The following is a 23,584-nucleotide window of genomic DNA, read 5'->3' as shown; positions in this document are numbered from 1 at the left end:
CTGTGAGCAATTTTCTGAAAGACTGAGTGCCCTTCGGCCAAAAAGGCTGCATCGAGGGAGGAAGGAGGAACCTTTTCTCTGGTGTCTCTTTCTTAAGAGTGAGGAAACTTTTCTCAGAAATGCCCCATTAGAATTCTCTTTAGGTTTTATTTGCCAAAACTGTATTTTGTACATTTCTAAGCAAATCACTGGAAATGAAAGCAGGGTTACCATGATCCGCTTCTTAGACAAAGCAGTTTAGGAGTGCTGAGTTTAGCATCAGTTTTCTTATATCATACTAGAGGCCTGATGCATGAAAATTCGTGCAAGAGTAGGCCTTCCTTACCCCGGCTGCCAGCACTGGCTTCCCTCCAGCACCCGGGACCCAGGCTGCTTCCCTCCTCCAGCCGCCAGCAGGCACTCGGAACCCAGGCCAGCTTCCCCCCCTTCACTCCCCACCCCAAACCCCCACCCCCGCCACCCACAGGCACCGGGAACCCCGGCCTTAACAACTTTGAGATTTTAAAGCCAATTATTATTATCCAAGGCATTTTCTTTGGCCAATTCTATAACAGAGATAACTTACTGACTTTCAGTCACTTTATTATTTTACTTTATTTTCCTTTATAAAAACAGGAGTGCCCGGGACCTGTGAGGCAACCTTGGAATGCGGTCCATTATTATTCAAGAGCTACCCATTATTATGGAAACACTAATCTTTTTGCCTAAGTCCAGCCTGTATATTTTCTTTGTGTCATTTTTGCCATCCTTTAAAGAAAAACTGTCTTGGGTTTATTCTATAGCAGTGGTTCTCAACCTGTGGGTCGCGACCCCTTTGGGGGGTCGAATGACCCTTTCACAGGGGTCACCTAAGACCATCGGAAAACACATATATAATTACATATTGTTTTTGTGATTAATCACTATGCTTTAATTATGTTCAATTTGTAACAATGAAATTGGGGGTCACCACAACATGAGAGACTGTATTAAAGGGTCGCGGCATTAGGAAGGTTGAGAAACACTGTTCTATAGCATCCGTGAAGAGATATGGGGCTCAGTTCAAGAGCCACCCAAAATCGGGTGGGGTGCGCCATTTCTCTTAATCTAGCCTTTATCTCGTCATGAGTACAGAAATCCCAGACACATCCCTAAATTGTGAGAAATGTCTCATTTATCCAAATTTCAAATGATGGACTGGGAAATAAAAACATGGCAAAATGAGACTTTAAATAACACTCCTGGGAGTGGGCATCCATTTTACAGAATCACCAAAAGACTATCAATGGGCTAGGGCCTTTTTTAGTTACTTCCTTCTGTCTAGGTCAGTGGTCGGCAAACCGTGGCTCGTGAGCCACTTGTGGCTCTTTGGCCCCTTGAGTGTGGCTCTTCCATAATATACCAGGTGCGGGCGCACACATACAGTGCGATTGAAACTTTGTGGCCCATGCACAGAAGTCGGTATTTTGTGGAAGAGCCACACTCAAGGGGCCAAAGAGCCGCACGTGGCTCGAGAGCCGCAGTTTGCCGACCACTGACCTAGACAGAAGGAAGTAACTAAAAAAGGCCCTAGCCCATTGATAGTCTTTTGGTGATTCTGTAAAATGGATGCCGCAGTTTGCCGACCACTGGTAAGGTAATTTTCTTAGAACCTGTGTTATCAGCCCCGTGTACCGCTCATCCATTTACATGGCTCGTGCGAGTTTATGCATCACAGGCATGCTTGGAATTAACTGGCCTTTGTTTAAACTTCCCTGGATTGCAATTTTTACAGATTTTACACTTTCAAATTAATCTTAGAATCTTAAAATTTTAACACAGCACAATAAAATCATAAATCAGAGAAAAGCAAATTAAAGTTACAATACAGACACATAGAAAGAAATTTAACTAGCTAAGAGTTTCTGGTGGCCTGGGAAGGAAAGAAAAAGATTTTTTAAGATAAAGAATTATTGGCAGTTGCTGAGAAATTCCTTTAATCCTTCCTTTTTACTTGGTTCAGCCCAGTGCAGGGAGTTTGAGCCTCCAGCAAATGAAATATGAAGTCGTTTTCACTTTTGGCTGAGCACCTGCATCCAGCCATAAAGGCTGGGCAGCTGTGAGCAAAACCTTTCTTATCGTCTGAGACCGAGTCATCCCGCTCACAGCGATGCTTGTCCCGCTCTGCCTCAAACTCTAGCTCCTGCTCATAATTATGAGGTAAATCTTTATCAGGTGGGCTCTTGACTGCGGTCGCAGGAGCGACAGGTGGAGGCCGAGGAGGCACAGAGGTGGGAAGTGGTATTTTTAGAGATTCTCACCCCTCCACTATAGGCTGTAAAGCCATGGCTACACCCTGCTTAGACATTCTTAAACTCCCCTGTGCTGGATCAAGGCAATCACGAATTAAAGACCATAGTGTGAATGTAGGAATAGGAATCTTCTCTGGACCTTCTGCTGTGTATCGGTCATGCATCTGCTTTCCGACCTTTTCCCACGTTTGGAAGTTGATGGTTCCCTCTTCAGGAAACCAAGGGCAAATTTCATTAACAGAACGTAAGAAATCAAGAATCTGACTACACTTAACAGAGCATCCTGGAGCTTTAAGCATAGTTTTAAGCATTTGAGAATAGAGGTCTCTTTCCTGAGACCCTGAATTACCCATGTTTTACACCCAGCTAATACACCTTATAACAATCCCATCCTTACCTTACTTCTTTAACCTGTTGCACGGTGCACTTCTCGAAGTGACCCCCTTGCCTGACTTTTGAGAGTTCCCCTGTACTCAAGTCCCTGGATCCGGGCGCCAAATGTAAATGTTTTTCTTTTCCATGTCCAGCGTGGCTAGAGAGCAGTCGGTTCCTGAGTAGGGCTTCTGGGGATTAAGAAAATGAAAGAAACAGACAGACACAAAGATAGAAGGAAAAAGCTGGGGCCGGGTGGGACAGCTGTCCTCTGATGGAGAGACAGTGACCCAGAGCCGATATAGCGCATTTGTCTTATACAGCAAAATACCAGGAAGTTTTACTAAAGCGCAAGACAAAGGAGATTATGTGCATTCTTGAAGCTTCTTTGTAATCGTCACTTCTGGGTGGGCCCGGATAATCGTGTTTGTTCCTGGTGCATGGCTGGATTTAGATAATGAAACCCACCCCCTGGCGCCTGTGCTGAAGGTCAGGCTGACAACACACCTGCCTCTGGCAAGGTGTGTTTCCAGGATGTGGCTCTGCCGACGCCACTGGATTCAGCTGACAATAATTAAAGAAATGTTCATATGCCTTCCCAGGCGCTCTCTACAATGGATAACATCAAGAAGTGAAAAAAAATAACCCACAGAATGGCAGATGATATTTGCAAATCATTTATCTCACAAGAAATTTGTATCTAGAACATATAAAGAACTCTTACAACTCAATGATAAAAGACAAATAATAAAAAAAAATGGGCAAAGGATCAGAATAGACATTTCTCTAAGCAATATACTAGTATATAAATGGCCAATAAACACATGAAAAAAATGTTCAATATCATTAGCCATGAGGGAAATGCAAATCAAAACCACAATGAGGTACCACTTCAGGGTATGGCTACACACAGGTATAGGATGGCTAGAATAAAAAAGCCAGAGACTAATAAATGTGGGCAAAGATGTAAATAAATTGGAACCTTTATACACTGCTGATGGGAATATAAAATGGCACACCTGTGCTGGAAAATAGTCTGACAATTCCTCCAAAGGCGAAGCATAGAGTTGCTGTAGGATCCAGCAATTCCACTCCTATGTACATACCAAAATTTCTGTCCACACAAAAACTTATGCATGAATGTTAATGCAACACTATTCCTAATGACCACAAAGTATAAACAACGTAAATGTTCATCAAAGAAGCCAGTTATAGAAGACCATAGACTGTATTATTCCATTTATATGAAATATCCAGCTGAGGCAAATCTATAGAGACAGAAAGATTAGTGGTTGCCTAGGACAGAAGGTAGGGAGGAATCAGAAGTGACTGCTCATGGGTACAGGTTTCTTGTTAAGGTGATGAAAATGTTCTAAAATTGACCATGGTGATAGGTACATAACTCTGTGAAGATGCTAAAAATCATCATCTCTGTGACTAGGTAAATTGCTTAACCTGCCAGGGTTTTATTTTTTCTTTTATAAACTAAGGACAAGTGCCCCATCTTAGGGTTATTGTGAGGAAAAGATGAATAAACACACTGAAAGTACTTTGAACAGAGACTGGCACAAAATAAGCTGTAAAAATGGATTTGCTAGTACTTTTAAATGTGAATTGTGAAACTTTCAGTGCCATGTAGATTACATGCTGTAGGAAACTGTTTATTGCCTTCACTATCTGATAAGCATAGACAGAGAATCCCCCGAAGGCTGGGTGCCTTTGAAGCCCTAGCAAAGGTCGGAGTTAGGCACCACCTCTGTTTGTCCAGACAGTGGTAGCTGAAACTACTCTCCCATTTATTATTATGTAAATCCTTGCTGATGGGCTAGTCTGCCTGTTAATGGGGTCGCCTGCCTAAGGGCTATGCTATGGGTGCATCCTAGATCAATAAAAGCTTGGTGAGGCCTAAGCACAGGTGGAAGTCTTTCCCCTTGAGTTGGACTTGCCCTCCTGGTCCCCCAATATTTCCAAATTATCTCTTGTCTTTTCATTTTCATTTGTGTGCGGCTCTGCTTCCAGTTCCTGAACCCTGACCCACGCAGGACGTGGGAAGGAAACACCCAACACATGCAAAAAAGTTTAGACTCACAAAGTATAATGCAAGAGCAAACAAATTTATATAATGCCGACATGTTCCAACCTGAGAGCTTAAAATAATGAAGTCCTGAGAAAACCAAGTTCTTGGTGCCAAGCGGATGCCTAAGCCCTGTGTCAGCTGGGGCCTCGCTGGGCCAGGAAGAGGCAGGGAAGGTGGGCTCTGCTCCAGCCAGGAAAACCAATCACAGGCCCTCTCGCATAAAAGTCAGGAGGAATAAAAGATATTTTTAGAAATGATATCTAGCTGGAATTCTTGACATTTCCACTCCTGAAGATACTGATTCAGTTTTCATTTCCCTTTATTTCTTACATCTATCCTGAAATAGAGCCTGTCTAAGGTTCATTGCCATAAAATGTGTCCTTCAGGTTTTTGTCCATTTTTTGAGCATGAGAAAGTCCTATAATATTTATGCAGAAAATTACACTTGACTGTGATTCTTGGCTGCTTCTGGGCTGACTCAGATGTTTTCCCCTCCCCCTGGCTGATACCTGCCAGCACAGGCTGTCAGTCAATCAGCAACATTTGCGACATGCCTTTGGTGTACAGAGCACCAAAGAGAACAAAAAACAAAACAAGAGCTGAAGTTTTGCTTTTAAGGCACTTACAAGGCATTGGGCCAGTCAGGACAAGCACATGAGATTTACACATAATGCATAAGACATGCCACAGGAGCCTACAATCACGTTCTAGCAGGACCAGCCTGAGGCAAAATTGCCAAGTAGGCTTATCTCTGAGTTATTCTGGTCCCATTTTTTATTTTCCTCCCTCATTTCTAAATGCTGCTTCACACAGTCAACAAGTATCTGTCAAATGCCATCTGTATGCACACCCTAGAATAAGTGACAGATACTACCCTCCAGAACTTTCTACCTAGGTATTGCCCTCATTCCAGAATCTATCCCCCACCCGAGTCCTCTCCCCCAGCTCGGGGTCTTTTCTCTCTCCTTTAAGGCCCTTTTCTCAAATAGAGAAAACAAAATTTTTTTAACTCACACTAAAGCATGATTAATAAATTGTAATTTAATATTTTAATGTTCTCAGCCCAAAGGAATGAATCTGTAATGATAAAATGGTAGAAGAAAAGGCAACTGGATAAGGAGAGATGTATTGTGAAACAAAACCTATGAGATCTGTTTTTCAGACAGCACTTTTTAAATTTGGATTTGCAAGGTCAACAGAGCAGGTGTTGTTTCTTTCTAGGTCCTCAAGTGAGACATAGGAGCCAACAGTATACTCCCCTTGGCCTTAAAGCTAGGCTTCCCAAAGAAACAGTTATCTGAAACAAGAATATGTTTTTCCTATTTGGTAATGGCTTTTCTAGAATATAGAACACACACACACACACACACACACACACACACACACAATTTATTATTTTTAAAGATTTTTAAATTGCTTTCTAGAGAGAGAGAGGAGGGGAGAGGGAAAGGAAGAGAGAAACATCTATGTGAGAGCAAAACATTGGCTGCCTCCTGCATGCAACGGGCAACCTGTGGATGCCCAGGGCAACACCCAACTAACTGAGCCACACTAGCTATCAAAACAGTGCTTTGATCAGTAGCATCATGACTACTATCTATATAGAGATAAGGCACAACTTAGAATAAAAATAAACAAATATAAACCTTTAAATGCTTTCCATCCTCTTTCATTAACCAACAACTTACTCATTGTTGCTGAAATGACCCGAATTCAGCCCCTGAGTCTGAGTTGACTCCTGTGGACTGTGTCAGGTTGACCCAGATAGTGCAGAGCTCTTTCAGACCTGACCTTATCATTGCCTGTTTACCCTTATATGCTAACAGTTCTATTTGCCTTTTAAGATTCCTGCTTTTAGTCTTTGAGTCTACATGCCAACAGCTTTATGCCATGGAGACAATTATTTCTTTTTAGAAAAAGTTCCCCCACCCCCATCCACTTATTTCCATATTTGAATTTTTAAAATGTCCTATCCATCCTTTTCTCAACTCCAACTCAACATACTAGAAAGGAGTGAGAATTTTCAAACTCAGTTTACTAGAAAATAATTTTAAAGGGGAATAAGGTTTCAAAACACAATGTCCTTAATGTATTTTTTGTTTAAGACAATTTACTCTGCTTACTTTAAAATGAGATTTGTAATTATGACTGAGGTATTGTTTGGATGATTAAAGGGATATGCCAGATTGTTTACATGGGTAGTCCTTACAGGAGCATGAACCTGAAATGTATTAAAAGAATGAAGTATGGCATAATTCCACAGAGGGAGGCAAGAACTTTGATATGTCTAAATACCTAAAAATGAGAATTAATGAGTCATGTACTGAGAACAGAAAACTTTTTTTTTTCTTTATCTGGGAACATGATAGAAGATGAGGACTTTTAGGGAAAGAACAAATTAGCAAAAGATCTTGAAGTTACAGTTGCAAAGTAAAGTTTGCAGAAGTGATTGAGACAGAAATGTTTTTCTATCTTGTTAGTAAATCTATATTCCTTAGACTTTCTAAACCATTTCTCTCTATGAATATTGGAAATTTTCCTGACTTAAGTTCTGACTAAATGACTGTTTACACTGCTGGCTTCCTAATTATGGTACAGTGTTAGGCATCCCACAATCTCATCTATCAGAAATCGATACTACGCAGTCAATACGGCAAACAAATTTCCATACTAAGGAGCCTCATATGTAAAAGTGTTAGGTATTTGCATATTGGAAAATAAATTATTATGGCTTTTGAGAATATGCTAGACTAGGTACCCTGGCTGACCTTCTTGTTAAAAATGATTTAAAATGTAGAATAAAGTATATTTTGAAATTGTTTTAATGCATTGATGTCCTGCAAAGTTAGTAAGGAATACTCATGGATGGGAAATGAAGTGAAGGCAGGAACCTGGAGGGGTAAGCAGAAGGCTAAAATCAACATTCACCTTGAGGGTATCTGAAGCTTCAGTTTTTGTGTCTTTGAGAGTGGAGGGGACAGATAACAAAGCTCGGGCCTGCCCAAGTGGGGGAACATAATAGGAAGCAAAATTCAGGTATATTCTGTTTATAAAAGACTCAAAGGAAACTAAAGGATATAAAAAAAATTCAAAGTAATAGAATACAAAAAGTTTTATGAAGCAGATGCCAATCAAAAGAAACTAGAGGCATAACTATGTAAACATCTAGTATTACTAGATATAAGAGGTTAACGTTTGGTACTGACAAGTACAGAATACTATTATAGCAGTAAGAAGAAAGTGAATTAACATCCCCTTTCAAAAAAATAGCCTGGCACTATCTTATAAAATATTAGATTATCAGCCACACAAACCCATGTCTTTCATAATCTTTTTCATCTTTCTTCCTTATGATTCGAAGACATGATGTTGATGTGATTAAGGTTTCAGGAAGCAAACGATATAATACATGATTGATTTAAAGTTTATGATAATTTTTTATTTTATTTTTGTTAATCCTCACCCGAGGATATTTTCCCATTGATTTTTAGAGAGAGTGGAAGGGAGGGGAAGAGACAGAGAGAAACATTGATGTGAGAGAGACTCATTGATTGCTTGCCTCCCGCATGGCCTGTAACCAAGGTACATGCCCTTGACTGGAATCAAACTCGGGACCGTTCAGTCCAAGGGCTGACACTATCCACTGAGCCAAACTGGCTAGGGCTAACGTTTATAAATGTCAAGGTGACACATAGTAAAATGGAAGAAAGAAGGTCAATAATGAATATAAGTAAAGGAGGGCTGCAGAGTTAAAACGTGGCCATTTAAACAACCTGTGTTTGGTAGATATTAATGTTCAAGTGGAAAACTAGCTCCTATGACTATTTGGAGGTCCCCCTTGTGGTTTGGGATAAACCCCTCCCTAACTCCCAAAACAAAACAAAGCCACAAAAACCCATTCCCCCCACCCCCACCCCAGGAATTTCCCTCAGAAAATCAAGATCTCTTGTAGTCGTAGTTCCTGGCCAGACTTGCTTCTCTGGAACCTCAAATAGACCCAATGACACAGGAAGGAATGAAATGCAGAAGTGTGCACATAAGACGGGCAAATTCCTGCCATGGTGGTGAGTTGGACTCTTGAGGACTGAAGTGCCTACTTCCCCCACATAAAACCTGAAAGGGAACAAGCTATTGGTTCTGGGACCCCTAATTTGGAAGGTTTCTCATTCTGAGAAGGTTGCAGAGATCACAGAATTCTCCCAGGGGGCTCTGTGGGGAATCAGGGAGGCACCGAGAAGCTGTGTTTGCTCACTCCACCCACTATTCATCATGTTATAACTTTTCCACAACTTATTTGTTCATTTGGGGTAAAACTAACTTTATCCAAGTCTTATTTGGTATTGGGGGTCTGGCATGCACCATAAAGCTTTTGAAATACCACACTAGTAAGAACAATATATTAAAAAAAACTATTTGTTAAAACATTATTGATACATTAATTCTCATGTTTACTCTCATTAAATAATAAAATTGCTTCTTTCTGTACTCAATTCTTAAGAATCTGAAAAATTATAAATGTACTTAAATAAAAAACTAAAAAAAAAAAAGAGAGTTAAAAAAATCATGGAAAATTATAATAAACTAGGGGCCCAGTGCACAAATTTGTGCACCTTGCAAGGAACTGTGGGCCATAAGGCTGCGGTAGGCACAGGGGCAGGTCTGGACCCATCCTCTGTGCCCCTGCCCAGCCCCTCCTGCCACAGCCCCACCCCTTCCTAGTCACCTGTCTGCCGGCAGACCCGCTCCCTCTGCCACCGCTCCCACGCTCTGATGGCACTGGCCCTGCTCGCACCTGCTGAAGGCATGAAGCAATTGGGGCCTGCACCTGCAGCGGGTGTGAGTGGGGCCAGCACTGTCAGCGGGTGCAAGTGGCAGCTGCTGCTCTGATCACCCCGCTTGCAACCACTGATGGCGCCAAGAGATTGGGACTGGCACCGGGCACTGGCAGCAGGTGCGAGTGGTGGCTCTGGTGCCAGCTGCGGGTGCGAGCAGGGCTGGTACTGGCAGTGGGTGCGAGCGGCAGCTCTGGCGCCGGCAGCGGGTGCGAGCAGGGCCAGTGCCAGCATCAGGTGCAAGCACCGGGCAGGACCGTGGAGCACGGGAGCAAAGAATTTAATCACCAGAGGCTCACCCCGATGACAGCGACCAGTGCCCCGCCTTGGTCTGGTGCCCCCATTCACCTGCTACACCATCCCGCCATGGCCGATGCCCGCCATGTTCTGCACACGCCCCCTGGTGGTCAGCACACATCATAGCAACCAGTTGTTAGATTGTTCAGTTGTTCCGCCGTTCAGTCTATTTGCATATTAGTCTTTTATTATATAGATAAAGTATTGTACAAAAGAAGGAACTTTAATTATTTATGGAAATGTTGATGGCACAGTTCTACCAAAACTCATATACATTTCACTACTTAATTTATATATTGTCGTAGTGGGAAAAAACATTTGTCTTTACTTTTTCAGTTTCCGTAAGCAAAAGTCTGTATAATTCCAGAGGGATATCACCAAGAGGTTATACAGATTGTGGTGGAACCTTGAACCTTGGTGGAACTCTGACTTGAACTTTGCCAATTTCATGCAGATGTAATGTGCATCTGATGTGCTCTTTGCTCAGGTCAAATCTATAGTCAAGATGCTTCAAAGATTCTAAGAAATTATTTGAAAACAATCTTAACAAAACCTGTATTGGGTCATGCCCACGGTCCATCCAAACTGTATTTCTGTCTCTGACGGAGAAAGGTTATAGACTTTATGATATCACTTCAAAAGGGGTTGGATAATACCCCCAACTGACCCCAGGCCCATTACCCCAGCTTCCCTTAATAACTCAGACAAATTAATCATTGGTGTATTTATTCACAACTTTTTATAACTTATTTATACCTCAAACTGATTCATATGTGGGATCATTAATTTATTAAATGTACTGCCTGGATGTAAAGGGGTGTTATCTTTATTCCAAATATTTTATTCAAACAATTAAGAGAAGCATTTAGAAAAGCATTTCAGAGATCAAGAGGTTCCCTTAAAACATGAAGAAATACTAAAATTGGGTTACAAAAATATGATGCATTTAAATATTTACATTAAACCACTATTTAACCCAAATATATACAATATAATTTAATTCTGCAACTTTCAAAAGATTTATAAAAAATGCAACAGTGTATGGATTAAAGTGATGTGGTATAGTCTTTCTCTCCTATATCTCTGTGACTATAGTTTTTACTTCCTTTGGAGATGACCTCAAAAGGTTATCCTGAGGCTCTTCGTGAATGTGAGGCTCAAGCCAAGAGGCCCTCCTGGCCTCCTGGATAAACTCTGACATCTCGTTTCTAATAATCTGAGATTTGGTGACAGGGTCTCTGTTATCCTGATATTTGCTTTATATTTGATTCAAATTTTCCATAAATGGTAATAATTAAACTACTCAGGCTAAGTTCAAGAATAGGGAGAGTGGGAGATAGCAGGATGCAAATGAGAGATTTACTTCATGGATTGGCTGTGTTTCCCTGGAAGTAAACTGGTTGGGTAAACTCCAGGATACTAGGCAAGGTTAAAAAGCAGCAAAGTAGCAAAAGAGTGGCACAGTGTGAGGCAATGTAGATAGTTTGTGTTGCAGCTAAACTATTACAGGAATATCTATATGTCTATATCTGTACCTCCCCATATCTTCATTATTCAGAAAGTTTACTTTTAAAAAGGCTACTGAACTGGCCTTACCCTACCTTCAGTGTCATACACTGGTCCACGAGGGACCATAGCTTAGAACAGGCAGCTGTGCTGGCTGATTTCTTGAAGCTTCTTAGACAAAATATCTGGAACTCTGACTTGAGCTTTGCCAATTTCATGCAGATGTAATGTGCATCTGATGTGCTCTTTGTATTGACCATTTAAGTCCTAGCCAGTAGCCAAGTCCTTAGAGTGGGAAGATTCTTCTCCAGCCACTTAATATTTTTGGATATGGTTTCCAGAACAGTTTGAAAAATATCCAGATGTAATCCTTGAGCTTTAAGAGAGTCAAAGAACAGTTTCACCTGAAAAAATAAGCAAGAAAAGAATAACATGGTTAAAAAACACTTTCTCTTCCAAAGGGTTTCAAACAGCTTGCGAATCATACAGACACAGGTGCAAGTATTCCTTCGCCAATCTCTAAAAGGTTATTTTCTTCTTCTTTCTTTCTTTCTTTTTTTTTTTTTTTGCATAGTTAGTACTTCACTTTATCTTCAAACAATAAATAAAGACAGGAATGATAAAACCCTCATCTTACAAGTGAGCACACTGTGAGTAAAAAGTTGTGATTAAAGTCATTGAGTTTGTAGTGAGCTGGATTAAGTTCTAGAATTCTGAGTTTGCTTAAAGTGTAAATAAATTCAGGATTTATTGTGGAAAGAAGATGTAAAACACCAGAATGCTTTAAAAAAAAAAAAGACAAGTAGAATTGCCAACAATAGGAGTTGTTAAAAACCTTTAAGAACTCTTTCAAACTTCAATATAATCATTCATGATGATACAATCATGAACAAAATAACACAAAAGGACTCATCTCTCAAGGGTACTTTTCATTTCGAATGCTATGTATTTTAAAAGGTTCTAGGTTCTAGTCCTTTGCCTTCCATTTACTTGCTACATGACATTGGAAAAATAAATTATTTTCTTTTAATAAAATGAGAACTCCAAACAAGATTGTACCTGTTTACTTTCAATTCCACCACTTGGACATTTATTTTTAAACTAGAGGCCTGGTGCACGGATTCGTGCATCAGTGGGGTCCCTTGGCCTGGCCTGCGGGGATCAGGCCAAAACTGGCTCTCCGCCATCCCCCAAGGGGTCCCGGATTGTGAGAAGGTGCCGACCATGCCAAGGGACCCCACCGGTGCATGATCAGGGCCAGGGAGGGACCCCAACCCCTCTTGCCCAGTCCAGATCTGCTAGACCCCAGCAGCAAGCTAACCTACCAGTCAGAGCATCTGCCCCCTGGTGGTCAGTGTGCATCATAGCTACTGGTCAAATGGTCAAATGGTCGGAGGGACAATTAGCATATTAGGCTTCTACATATATAGATTGGTAACAATAGTCACAAACCTCTTGTAACTCATCCTTGGAAGAAAAGTGAGACGTTGTGCCAGAGATGATTATTCTCACATCAAATGAGCCCAAGCCAAATCTGAAAACAAAAGCAATTTAAGTAATAGAAATACTGGCCTTATGTTTATTATATCATACACTTTTTAAATGTATAACATTAATAGCTATATGATAAACTTGTATACTTACAATAGGCAGTATTAATTACCATAAGAATAACTGATATTCACCCAGTAAAATCCCCAAAGTATGAAATTTATCAAATTTGACCATAAAATTAAAATGTGGATAAAGCTGTCCTGGATAGCGTAGCTCAGTTGGTTGGAGTGCCGTCTGCATACCGAAAAGTCTCGGGTTCAATTGCCGGTCGGGATACATACCCAGGTTGCCGATTCCCCAGTGTGTGTGTGTGGGAGGGGGCGCGGGGGGTGGGCATGTGGGAAACAATTGATCGATGTTTCACTCTCACATCAATGTTTCTCTGTCTCTCTCTCCCTCCCTCTCCCTTTCTCTCTCTCTAAAATCAATAAAAATTTGTTTTAATGTAGATAAAGCTATTTTAGGAAATATGACTATCATATTAGCAATGCTTATATTTAAATTTATGTTTAAAGCAGGATTCTCTACATTTTTTTTTTGGCTATGCACCCCATCAGTAAAGGTTCTTGGACCAATAACTTCCCAAATTACATTTTATATATGAGTTAGATGCACCAAAGGCCAAAAAAATAAAATTTAAATGGCATAATAAATAATATATGTGGTAATATTTTCTTCTTGCACTCCAATGTATTATCTTACTTCCCCAGCCCATTTTTGGATACCACTGTGCTTAAACATTGTATTTATTAGGGCAATGTTACTTGGTTGAGCTCTCATTTGCAGCCACAGACTGCATCCTTCAGCGGGTCTCGTATACAGAGAATTCATACCACAGGTCAAAGGGATTCATGCTGGAAAGCAGAGCACAGATACATCTAAGAAATGGTTCCAAGTCTAGGCTCTGCACATGGTCAGGCAGGAGAATAATTTCCAGTTACAAAGGAAATCTACAGCATTGCAGAACAAGTCTGATCATTTCAGGAGGGAACTGACAGTCATGCGAACAACCCAACCAATGGTTCCAGTAGGGTTTTTATGGAAACACTTTTTCCCCCCAGCATTTTCTAACTGTTTGGTTTCAGGTGGCTGTCAACCCCTCCCTTGAAGGTCTGTGAGAAGGGTGTAAAAAAGGGCTTTTTGCTTACGCATAGCTGTGAGGACTCTGCGTCTTTTATGGCTAAGAAATGACAGATAAGAGGAACTGGGGGTAACTGACATCAGAGACGCTAACTGACACTGTTTATCTTAAAACAGAGAAAATTCCACAGCTCTTTCATACAGAGTATTTTCCACACAGTATTTCATAAGTGACATTTTGGATGTGGATGAGGAAATGGCTGAGCACCTTAGCAGGGGGTTTGTTGTGAGAGAAAGCAATGCCATTCTGTACATTCCAATGAAATGTAATTATTACTGTGTGTCCCTCTACCCCGGGAATATGTTAGGCCCAGGAGCATACTGGAGTGAGCTCTGGTTCTCCCCAAAATTGAAGCCCCAGAATAGACACAGAACCAATCCAAAACACTTCTAATCAGATTTCTTTCAGCCACTCTACAGTCCCTGCTGCGCCGCCTTTACAGATGAACTGAGGGTGGGGATTAGCTCTCATCAAAATTCCCCCAGAACAAAAAGCAAGCCAAGTATGTTTGATGCACAATATACAGATTCACTGAAGTCCTCTGGGCTGGTGCGACAGCCAGGAGTTTGGGGGATGAGGCTGATGACTGGATTTAACTCAACTAGTATTTGCTCCCAACAATTCTTTGCCTGGGATGAATAAGAGAAATCTGTTTCCCATTCCCTTCTGCTCATTCCTCTCCCTTACACCTGGACAGAGTAATTTGTGCTAGTTAGTTTTAAACCCAGTAGACTTCATTGAACCATTTGTGTGAAATGGAATCATTTATACGCTTTGGGGGACACTCGATTACAATTGGTGTTAGGCAGCTGAGACAGGGGGGTGAAAGAACACACAATGGAGATAAGCCAATACCAACTTTTTTAGGATATGGGTCCAATTTTCTCTTACAAAGTTCCAGGCTAATTTCTGTCCCTTTGGACTTCTAGCAATTGCATGAAGAAGAGATGCCAAGTCCTGTGTCTTGATAATCTTTCCTTCCATTCCTAGTTCAATTAATCTAAAGAAATAAAAACCACATGAATTTTCATGGCATGTGTTATGTAATGATAATTAACTCACACTACCAATATATTAAAAGAATAGGAGAGAAAGAAGCATGATAAAAAATAATTGACCAAAAAAATAATAAATTCTCTACTGGATAACATTTTTAATGTTCTAGTTAAACTTTTACTTTTTTCTAGCAGTAATTTTATTCACTTATTATTTCAAATAACTTTGATAAGATTGAAGTATCTCATATACAAGAATGTAGTTTTGTAATAATTTTCCTCCAACGTTCTGTAAGTAAAACTATATCAATCACATGTTTAAAAACTACATTTTGCTATCTACATTTTGACAATATGTTTTTTTTAAATCAAAGCAATTAAAATCCTGACTTAATTAACATATGCCTTTGAAATTGGTGGCTAAAATTTTAGTGACTTCACTAAATTTGTATCAGTTTACTTTTAACAACTTAGTTAAAGTAATGAACTTACTTCATTAACTTTTCCTGGTGTTTGCTGGTTGACAATGCATACAGAATTTTGTTTTTTTCAGCACCTGACATTGACAGTTCATATTGCTCCAAAAGGTAATTCCATCCTGGTGTTGTCTGAGCACCCACGGAATACACAATCTTTAAAACATCTGTTGGGATACTGCGATATTAAGCACAAAGGTAAAGAAAAAAGCTTTATGAAAGAAAATTTTTTCTTATGATTTAAAATTGCTATAACAGAATCACCCCTGACTTATTCCCAGTAACTAGGATACTAAACCTTTTTTTCTGCCAAACTTTTATAAAATTATTTTATGTAATTTTACTTTGCAGATTATATGTGTGCTTTCCTACTGATAATAAAATGTTAGCAGGAAAAATAATCATAAAATTTTAACCTGCACAGAGGAATGAATAAAATAAAGAGATGATTTCTGAAATATAAGAGCACTGGTTTATACTGCTGTCATTAAATAACCTGTATTGGTGCTATATAATTTTTATAAACATGATTACTTGCTGCTTTGAAGTCTCATTAAGAGTGTATTCTAATAGGCCTATTTGGGGGTCATTTTACGATTCTGTAAAAGTGATCAGATGCAATAATATTATTTTCTATCCACCTAAAGAAGACACTATACTTTTGGGGTTTTATTATCCTATGGGATATTAACTAGTTTTAACTTTAATTCATTCTATGGTTTTTAATTCCAAAAATAGTTAGATCAATAATATCTGATATTCATAGTGATGGCTTGGAAAAACCACAACACAGAGATGTTGGGATGAGGCTGGAAATTTGCATTTATCACACAGCAACCATATAGTAGGGATTACACTAGTCTTTGTACACTTTATATAACTGTCAAAGCTACCCAGTGAGATGGTGATCCTAATTTTTAAAGTGTGGAAATAAGCTTAGAAAGGTTACATAGCTTGCTTAAAGGTGACATAAATAGCTATTTTGGAGATAGGTTTTAAACCTGTGATTCTAATGCTTGTGGAATTTCCACTAGACATACTTAAATATCCCAAGTGCCATTTGAATCATAAAACAAAGATTAAGTAATTAAATTCTAATCCACATTGCTATGATTTTAGTGTACTTGTCTGTATAATTTTATGAAAATTGGTAATGAATACATTTTAAGTTCCTTGTAGATAGGACACATAGTAGTTGTGTCCACTACTCTGTCCTTAACACTTACAGCAGTGCCTGGCACATAGGTGAAATGCAAAGTATTATATTTTTAATTCATGAATGAATGAATAAATAAATAAATAAATAAATCTATATGAGGAATTCGTCATTAGGATTAATACTAATGGTCTTAAAGTTTAGCAAAAAAACCCCAAAGAAACAAATCCTACAAAATTTAATTATGTGTTCTTGATTCTAAGCATAAATGAGCTTTACCCAGAATATTTTCACAGGCATAGCATCCTACTCAACATGTGGAACCATCATATCTATTGTACCTGGGTTACTGTGAGTGAGGTCATCCCTCTTATGCCTAGCATAAACACAATAGTATTCTATTATGTTATGGGGCAGCAGGATGCTTACATTTTAGCCTTACTCATAACAACCAATCAAAAAGAAGAGAAAAATAGAGCTAAAGATTTTACAGAGAGGAAGGGAGAGAGATAGAGAGTCAGAAACATCGACCAGCTGCCTCCTGCACATCTCCCACTGGGGATGTGCCCGCAACCCAGGTACACGCCCTTGACCGGAATCGAACCTGGGACCTTTCAGTCCGCAGGCCGACGCTCTGAACACTGAGCCAAACCGGTTTCGGCCAAGAGCTAAAGATTTTAGGATTAAATCATAAAGAGCAGAAAAGTCTCAAAAGAAGAAAACTGGAATTGCTTTTTTTTTTTTTTTTTTAAGGAATAATTTGTCCAGCCGGCTTGGCTCAGTGGTTGTGTGTTGACCTATGAACCAGGAGGTCATGGTTCGATTCCTGGTCAGGGCACATGCCCAGGTTGCAGGCTCCATCCCCAGTGTGGGGCGTGCAGGAGGCAGCCAATCAATGATTCTCTCTCATCATTGATGTTTCTATCTCCCTCTCCCTTCCTTTCTGAAATCAATAAAAAAATATATTTTTAAAAAGGAATAATTCAAGAAAATATATCAAAAACTTGCTGAGATTTAGTTACATGGAGAAAAGTTATGATAGCATATCATAGCAATTTTATACAGGAAAAAATGACATCATTTCATTACATGGTACTAAAATGGTGAATTTTTTTCTTCTATTTTTTAAAAAATGAATCTCCTTTAATTTACATAAAGATTTGATTTCTCAAAACATCCAACTCGAGAGTCAGAGTTTTAACAATAACAATATAAAATCATGTGTTGGTCAGAAATCAAGGCTTGCATTGAAATGATCGCAGGCAGAGTCTGTTAGTGCCTATGAGTTGCAGCCATATAATTGAAGTGCAATATAATCCACTTGATCACGGGGCATCTTTCTCATTTCTACTAACCATGGAATCAATTTTGCTACCGTGTGCATTCTTTAAATGGCTCAATTCATTAGTTTCCCTTCCAAGTGGAAACTTGGGGCCAAGGCTTGGTCTGTGGTACTGGTTAATGAGGAAGTAAACACATTTTTTAAAGGCACCCCCCCCCCCCCTTTTCTTTCACAAGTTTCCTCAAATGATCACTAAGGTTTCAATTGCATATACATTTTACATTGCTTTTTATCTTTAAAGGGCACCATTTTTGGAGATGGGTGTCCCTCTGCTTCCACAGTCTGGCTATTTTTCTGGTGCCATGTCAATGTTTATTTTGCTCTCCCCTATAGAGACTTAAACCTCACTTTCCACAAAATCTATTGACCACTTACTGTGTGAGAGCATGAAACAAGAGTATATAATTCCCAGCATGTTTTTTTCTATCTTTACTGAAAGGTTTTAGCTCTATTGTTCTGCATGATCAAAGACTTTTACATTAGTGGAAGGGACAACCTGGCTTGGCTGGCATGGCTCAGTGGTTGAGCATTGACTTATGAACCAGGAGATTATGGTTCGATTCCCAGTCAGGGCACATGCCTGGGTTGTGAGCTCCATCCCCAGTGGTGGGGGGTGGGGGGCTTGATTCTCTCTCATTATTAATGTGTCTCTCTCTCTCTCTCTCCCTCTCCTTTCTTCTCTGAAATCAATAACAAAATATATTTTTTAAGTGGAAGAAACAAAGAATAGGACAGAAGTCTAGATCTACTTTAATTTCCCACTGGATTCCATCCACTGAGAGAAGAGGTCAGTTGCCTTCTGAATGCAAGGAGCATGGTTCAGGTCACAGGCCAGCTTCAACAGGGTGGAGCGGAGCATGCTGTCCCAGACGGAGCCCTCGTCGCTCCAGCTTTGCATGTCAATCACTGGCTTGAAATACTGGAGAAGGTAACGCTGCAGAAAGCACAGGGTGGTTTACAGAGAGGCTAAATTTAGTTCTTAACACAGCTCTGACCCATCTAAAGGCTCAATGCTAAACTATCTGCATGAACCTTTCCCAAAACACAGAACTACTTATATTTCTCTTTTCTTTTTTCTGGCTCCAAATCACCATGTTTAAGAAACAAAGTTAGTTTCTCCATTAAAAATATGATTTAATTTCCTCTTTGAGAGGGAACTATCAGTTGATATGAGATAAAAATCACCTTAGGAGGGATGTTTTGCTCATGATCCTGGTATGACTCTTAGAATGGTGATGACAAGAAAGAAGGGGCATCCACCCATCAGGCACTGTGGTGTTAACTGTGCGATCAGCCAGTGTCTTCAGCTTCTCAAAAATTTAACCCCAAGAGTCCACACAAAACAGACCAAGTCTCACTGATCCTCCAGACACTGTGTATTTACTTAATGAATTTTCCGAACGTAATACAAACCTTGAGGTTTTCAGTGACATCTGAGATATTCCTTCTGTCCATCGTGTGGTAAAACAATTCTAAGTATCCCAGACCTTTGAGGAGTGCAAGGCTGCTTGTTTCATGTTGGAGATAGCGGGTCAGGTCGAGAGCTTTATCGAGGGTCAACCTTCCTGCACTGAGAAATAAAACAAATGTTGGTGGTTTGCGTATATCTTTCAGTTCTTAATATTAACCATGATATAGAGAGCCATAACAGAAGTTCATTATAGCCGGTCCATTTGGTTTAAATCCTAGCTGGGCCACTCACTAGCTGTGTGATCTTGGAAAAATTACCTAACCTTTCTGGGATTCAATTGCCTTCCTTATACAATGGGGGGAACAATAATATCTTCTTTTATTGTTGTAAGGATTAAATAAGTTAATATATGGAAAGCACTTAGAATAATGCTTAGCATATAGTAGGAGCATTATAAATGAAATAAATACTAGCTAACATTAATATTTAGTACCAAATAATATCAAAGTGTTCATATGTTATGTCATTCTCTCATTGTTTAATTTGTGGCTTTAACTTGTTCCTCCAAGTGAATTTGGAACTTTGAGGACGGGTGTCAGGACTTTTCTTTTTTTGATGTTCTTCCTAGAGCCTAACAGAGAAGCAGTAATTATTATTGCAAAACAAGTATTTCCAGCTTATATTATAATCTATTTAGATTCTAAAGTTATATAACTTTTCTACACTTTCTTTTAATGATAAAAAAAAACAACAACTGCAAAACTATTATTCTGAATACCAAAGTGGTAGGGTCTCTCCCATGAGGAAATACATCACTGCAATGGCACTTCTGTGAAGTGGTTCTCACCTGTGTTTCTGAGAGGACTTGTGTGCCCACGGGGTCTATACCCTATTCTTGCCAGCATCAGACTCCCAGACTTGGCAAAACAGTTTGAGATGGTAAAAAAGATTTCAGAACAAAGAATGGCTGTTGAATTTTTCATTAACATAATGCCCTACATCCTTTGGGTTTTAAGATTTTTAAATTCTGATCTAAAAAGAGGGAACTGAAACTAGAAAGAAATGAAATTAAAGAGAACCAACTTCTGTTGTGACTTCACTCTTCTGACATGCTGCTTTAAATAAACTAATGGAAAGTTTCCCCAAATTTTTGTCTAAAGACAGAGGGCTGGACCATATAGTCTGCTGTATTTTATAAAACACAAATGCACATAATGTCATTATTCCTTTTCACATATATAAGCATCATCATATAGAGTGCAGTTCATACCCTTGAGCATTAGCAATAGAAAGAAACTGGCTATTATTTTCTATGATCACAGTTTTATAAAGAATGTTTAACACATAAAAAACTACTTTATATTAATCCTGTTTTTCTTTTTGGCCAAGACTACTTTATTTTTCACTAAGACAAATATCATTATTAGAAAACTTTTTATATGCCTACATTAAAAAAAATTAATCTTAATATTCATTTAAGAGATTCCTTTTCTTTTTATAAGGTAATCTATATCTATATCTATATCTATATCTATATCTATCTATCTATCTATCTATCTATCTATCTATCTATATAAAAGCCTAAGTGACCTTTACGACCAAATGACTGGAATGACTGGAAGACCAGTTGACCAGTTGCTATGATGCACACTGACCACCAAGGGGCAGATGCTCAATGTAGGAGCTGCCCCCTAGTGGTCAGTGCACTCCCACAGCCAACCTCCCGCAGCCGGCCAACCTCCCACTGAACCTCCCCTCAGCCGGCCAGCCCCCATTGGCCCCTGGTGCTAAACCATTCATAGAGACCTGCTTCTGGGTCAGGGTTTCGTACATAGCAGAGCAGCTCCCTCTCTGTGATCTATTGAAAGTCAGCCCTTGACACAAGGGTTTGTCTCGCTCCCATCCTCTCCCTTCCCCAGAGGCCGCCTGCCTGCCATAGTGGCAACAAGGTGATGAGGAAGGAAGGAGAGGGGGAGGTGGGGAACCATGCAATGGCAGGGTGATGTCAGCATCTGGTGTCTGTTCCTTCCACACCCCAGCCCAGCGTTTGTCACCTCCTCTCTGGACCCTGCCTGGGGCCTTCAGGCCTGGGCTGGGACAGGAAACGTGTGGGTGGCGGTGGATGCGGCCCCTTTCCCAGGGGTCTGAGGGCTGGCTCCCTCCTCGGAGCCACCGGCCAACCTCTCACGGTTCCTCCACCCCACCCCGGAGTGCACAAATGCATGCACCGGGCCTCTAGTTGTTTAATAAAAATCCAGTTCCTCACCATCTGCACAAAACATTATCTGAATGTTTGTTTACCTTAAAGATTAAACACATGTATAAGCATACACTTCAACCCAACAGGAAAAATCTGTATCTACTTAATTGTATATAGCTTCAGCTAAATGGTATCTTTGTGGAAATACAACCGTATTCCTATGGAAGCAATTTGGGGCAATTTTTTTTTTAAGGTGTGGGGCTAAGAGAAACAAATAGTTTTTCTGTAAGAAAATTAAAATTGTCATTTTAATTCCACTCAACTCAGATGAGATCAAAGTCTTAAATTATGTTTATAAAGTATGAAAATCCAATTAAAATACATATCTATTCATGGGTCAAATTTTGTCTCCAAACTAAAAGTGATCACTGATTACTTCCTTTATCTCTTAAATAGATATTTCATAGAATAGGGAAGGAAGAGATATATATCACCAAGGGAGTCTAGCAAGTAACAATGTTTAGACTTACTATGAGAGTTTTAAATTGCCTCCTTATACAATTAATTTTATTATTATAAAAGTAATATAAAAATTTACAAAATAATTGGAAATTAGTGAAGAGGGGGGAAATACTTAAAATTTCACTGCCCTACACATTTAATAACTGCACTGGAATATATCCTTCTGAGTGTTTTTTTTTTTTTTTCTCTCTCCACATTTAGCTTATTTTTTTCCTATGTAGTTAAAAGCATAACAATACACAAACACATATTTTAAATGCATTTTTTCAACTTCACATTATTTGAAATGCATTTTTCTATGCTGTCACCTCCTCTTCCTATTCAATACATGATCTTTTAAACAATGTATATTAGATAACACTAATAATGCTAACAGCTGACATTTATTGGGCAGGTACTGTGCTTGGTGTTTTATCTGCCTTATTGTATGCAATCTTCAAAATACCTGTGCAATAGATATTATTACTTAAATCTGGAGTTTTAAAGACTAGGAATGTTTTAAAGACTAGAAAATTTAGGCTTAACACAGTTAAATAACTTGATCATGTTAAACAATAAGTGAGAAGGTAGTACTTGAATTCGTCTGCTTTAAACCAAAATTTGTACTCTTAAATTAACTTCATTAACCTGTTCATTTAGTGAAGAAAAGATCATTGCTTCTCCATTGATGCATCAGTAACTATAGTGTTCTTTCTGCTAAATTTAGGCTACCCAAACATCTTAGGTTAGAAACAGCACAAAAGACTTAGCTACTAATGGAAAGATCGGCCTTCATTTGCTGAATTGTCAATATTCTTCATCCTTTCTAGTCTTAAATTTTTAATCTACTTTTACGCAACCTGTGAGTCTCTCCTTTGAGCAGACAAACCTTCAACTAACAAGAAATAGCCTACTAGTCTGTTATGTATCTACTCAAATGAAGGATGGTGCTTTCTTCTAATCCTAGCCTTCGATGTGCTATGATGCTGTGATGTTCCTGAGACCCATGGGGCTGAGGATTGAGCACTCAGTCCTCTCTCTTTTCTAACTCAGCAGGTCAGTTGTATGGAGGAGAAGCTTTTTCTGAGAAATGTCCTGCTGGTTGTTTTTACTCAAGTTGACCTAAATAAACATCTGAAAGGAAATAATATGTCACACAGTAAAATGAGTAATTCTCAGAATAGGAAAAGTTACAATGCACAACACTTCACCTGATCCCTACATTTGTTTCCCATTGGCCATCTTATGATCTGATTTTTTCTACATATTATTCGTGGAGGATAAATGGGAAAGGAAAAGAAGTACTTTGTCATTCCAGGAAAGTCTAAAGAGAAATAAACATAAGAAGCCAATTCTTCCTTTATTTCCCTTACAATTTTACATTGATTTCTCTAATTGGGCAAAGTAATGAATGGATTATTGTACTAAACTAAAATCTCATTTACAATTGTAAA

General features: G+C 39.3%; 1 protein-coding gene across 1 annotated transcript in view; it reads right to left on the bottom strand.

The window, feature by feature from the left end:
* Positions 1-10,113: 10,113 nt before the first annotated feature.
* ERAP2 (endoplasmic reticulum aminopeptidase 2) overlaps positions 10,114-23,584 on the bottom strand; it is a 39,107-nt gene continuing 25,636 nt past the window's right edge. The window contains exons 14-19 of the mRNA XM_070412372.1: positions 19,432-19,588; positions 18,768-18,952; positions 15,537-15,698; positions 14,909-15,049; positions 12,807-12,888; positions 10,114-11,758 (exon numbers count right to left, since the gene is read on the bottom strand). Of these exons, the coding sequence (XP_070268473.1) occupies positions 11,615-11,758; positions 12,807-12,888; positions 14,909-15,049; positions 15,537-15,698; positions 18,768-18,952; positions 19,432-19,588 (871 nt within the window). The 3' untranslated portion in view covers positions 10,114-11,614. The remainder of the gene's footprint in view (positions 11,759-12,806; positions 12,889-14,908; positions 15,050-15,536; positions 15,699-18,767; positions 18,953-19,431; positions 19,589-23,584) is intronic.

Source organism: Myotis yumanensis, unplaced genomic scaffold (assembly GCF_028538775.1).
Source record: "Myotis yumanensis isolate MYYU_CA2020_CCGP unplaced genomic scaffold, mMyoYum1.0.hap1 SCAF_4, whole genome shotgun sequence".
NCBI classification, from domain to species: domain Eukaryota; kingdom Metazoa; phylum Chordata; class Mammalia; order Chiroptera; family Vespertilionidae; genus Myotis; species Myotis yumanensis.
Note: the sequence above shows the minus strand (reverse complement) of the source record. Positions and strands in the feature narration are given on the sequence as shown.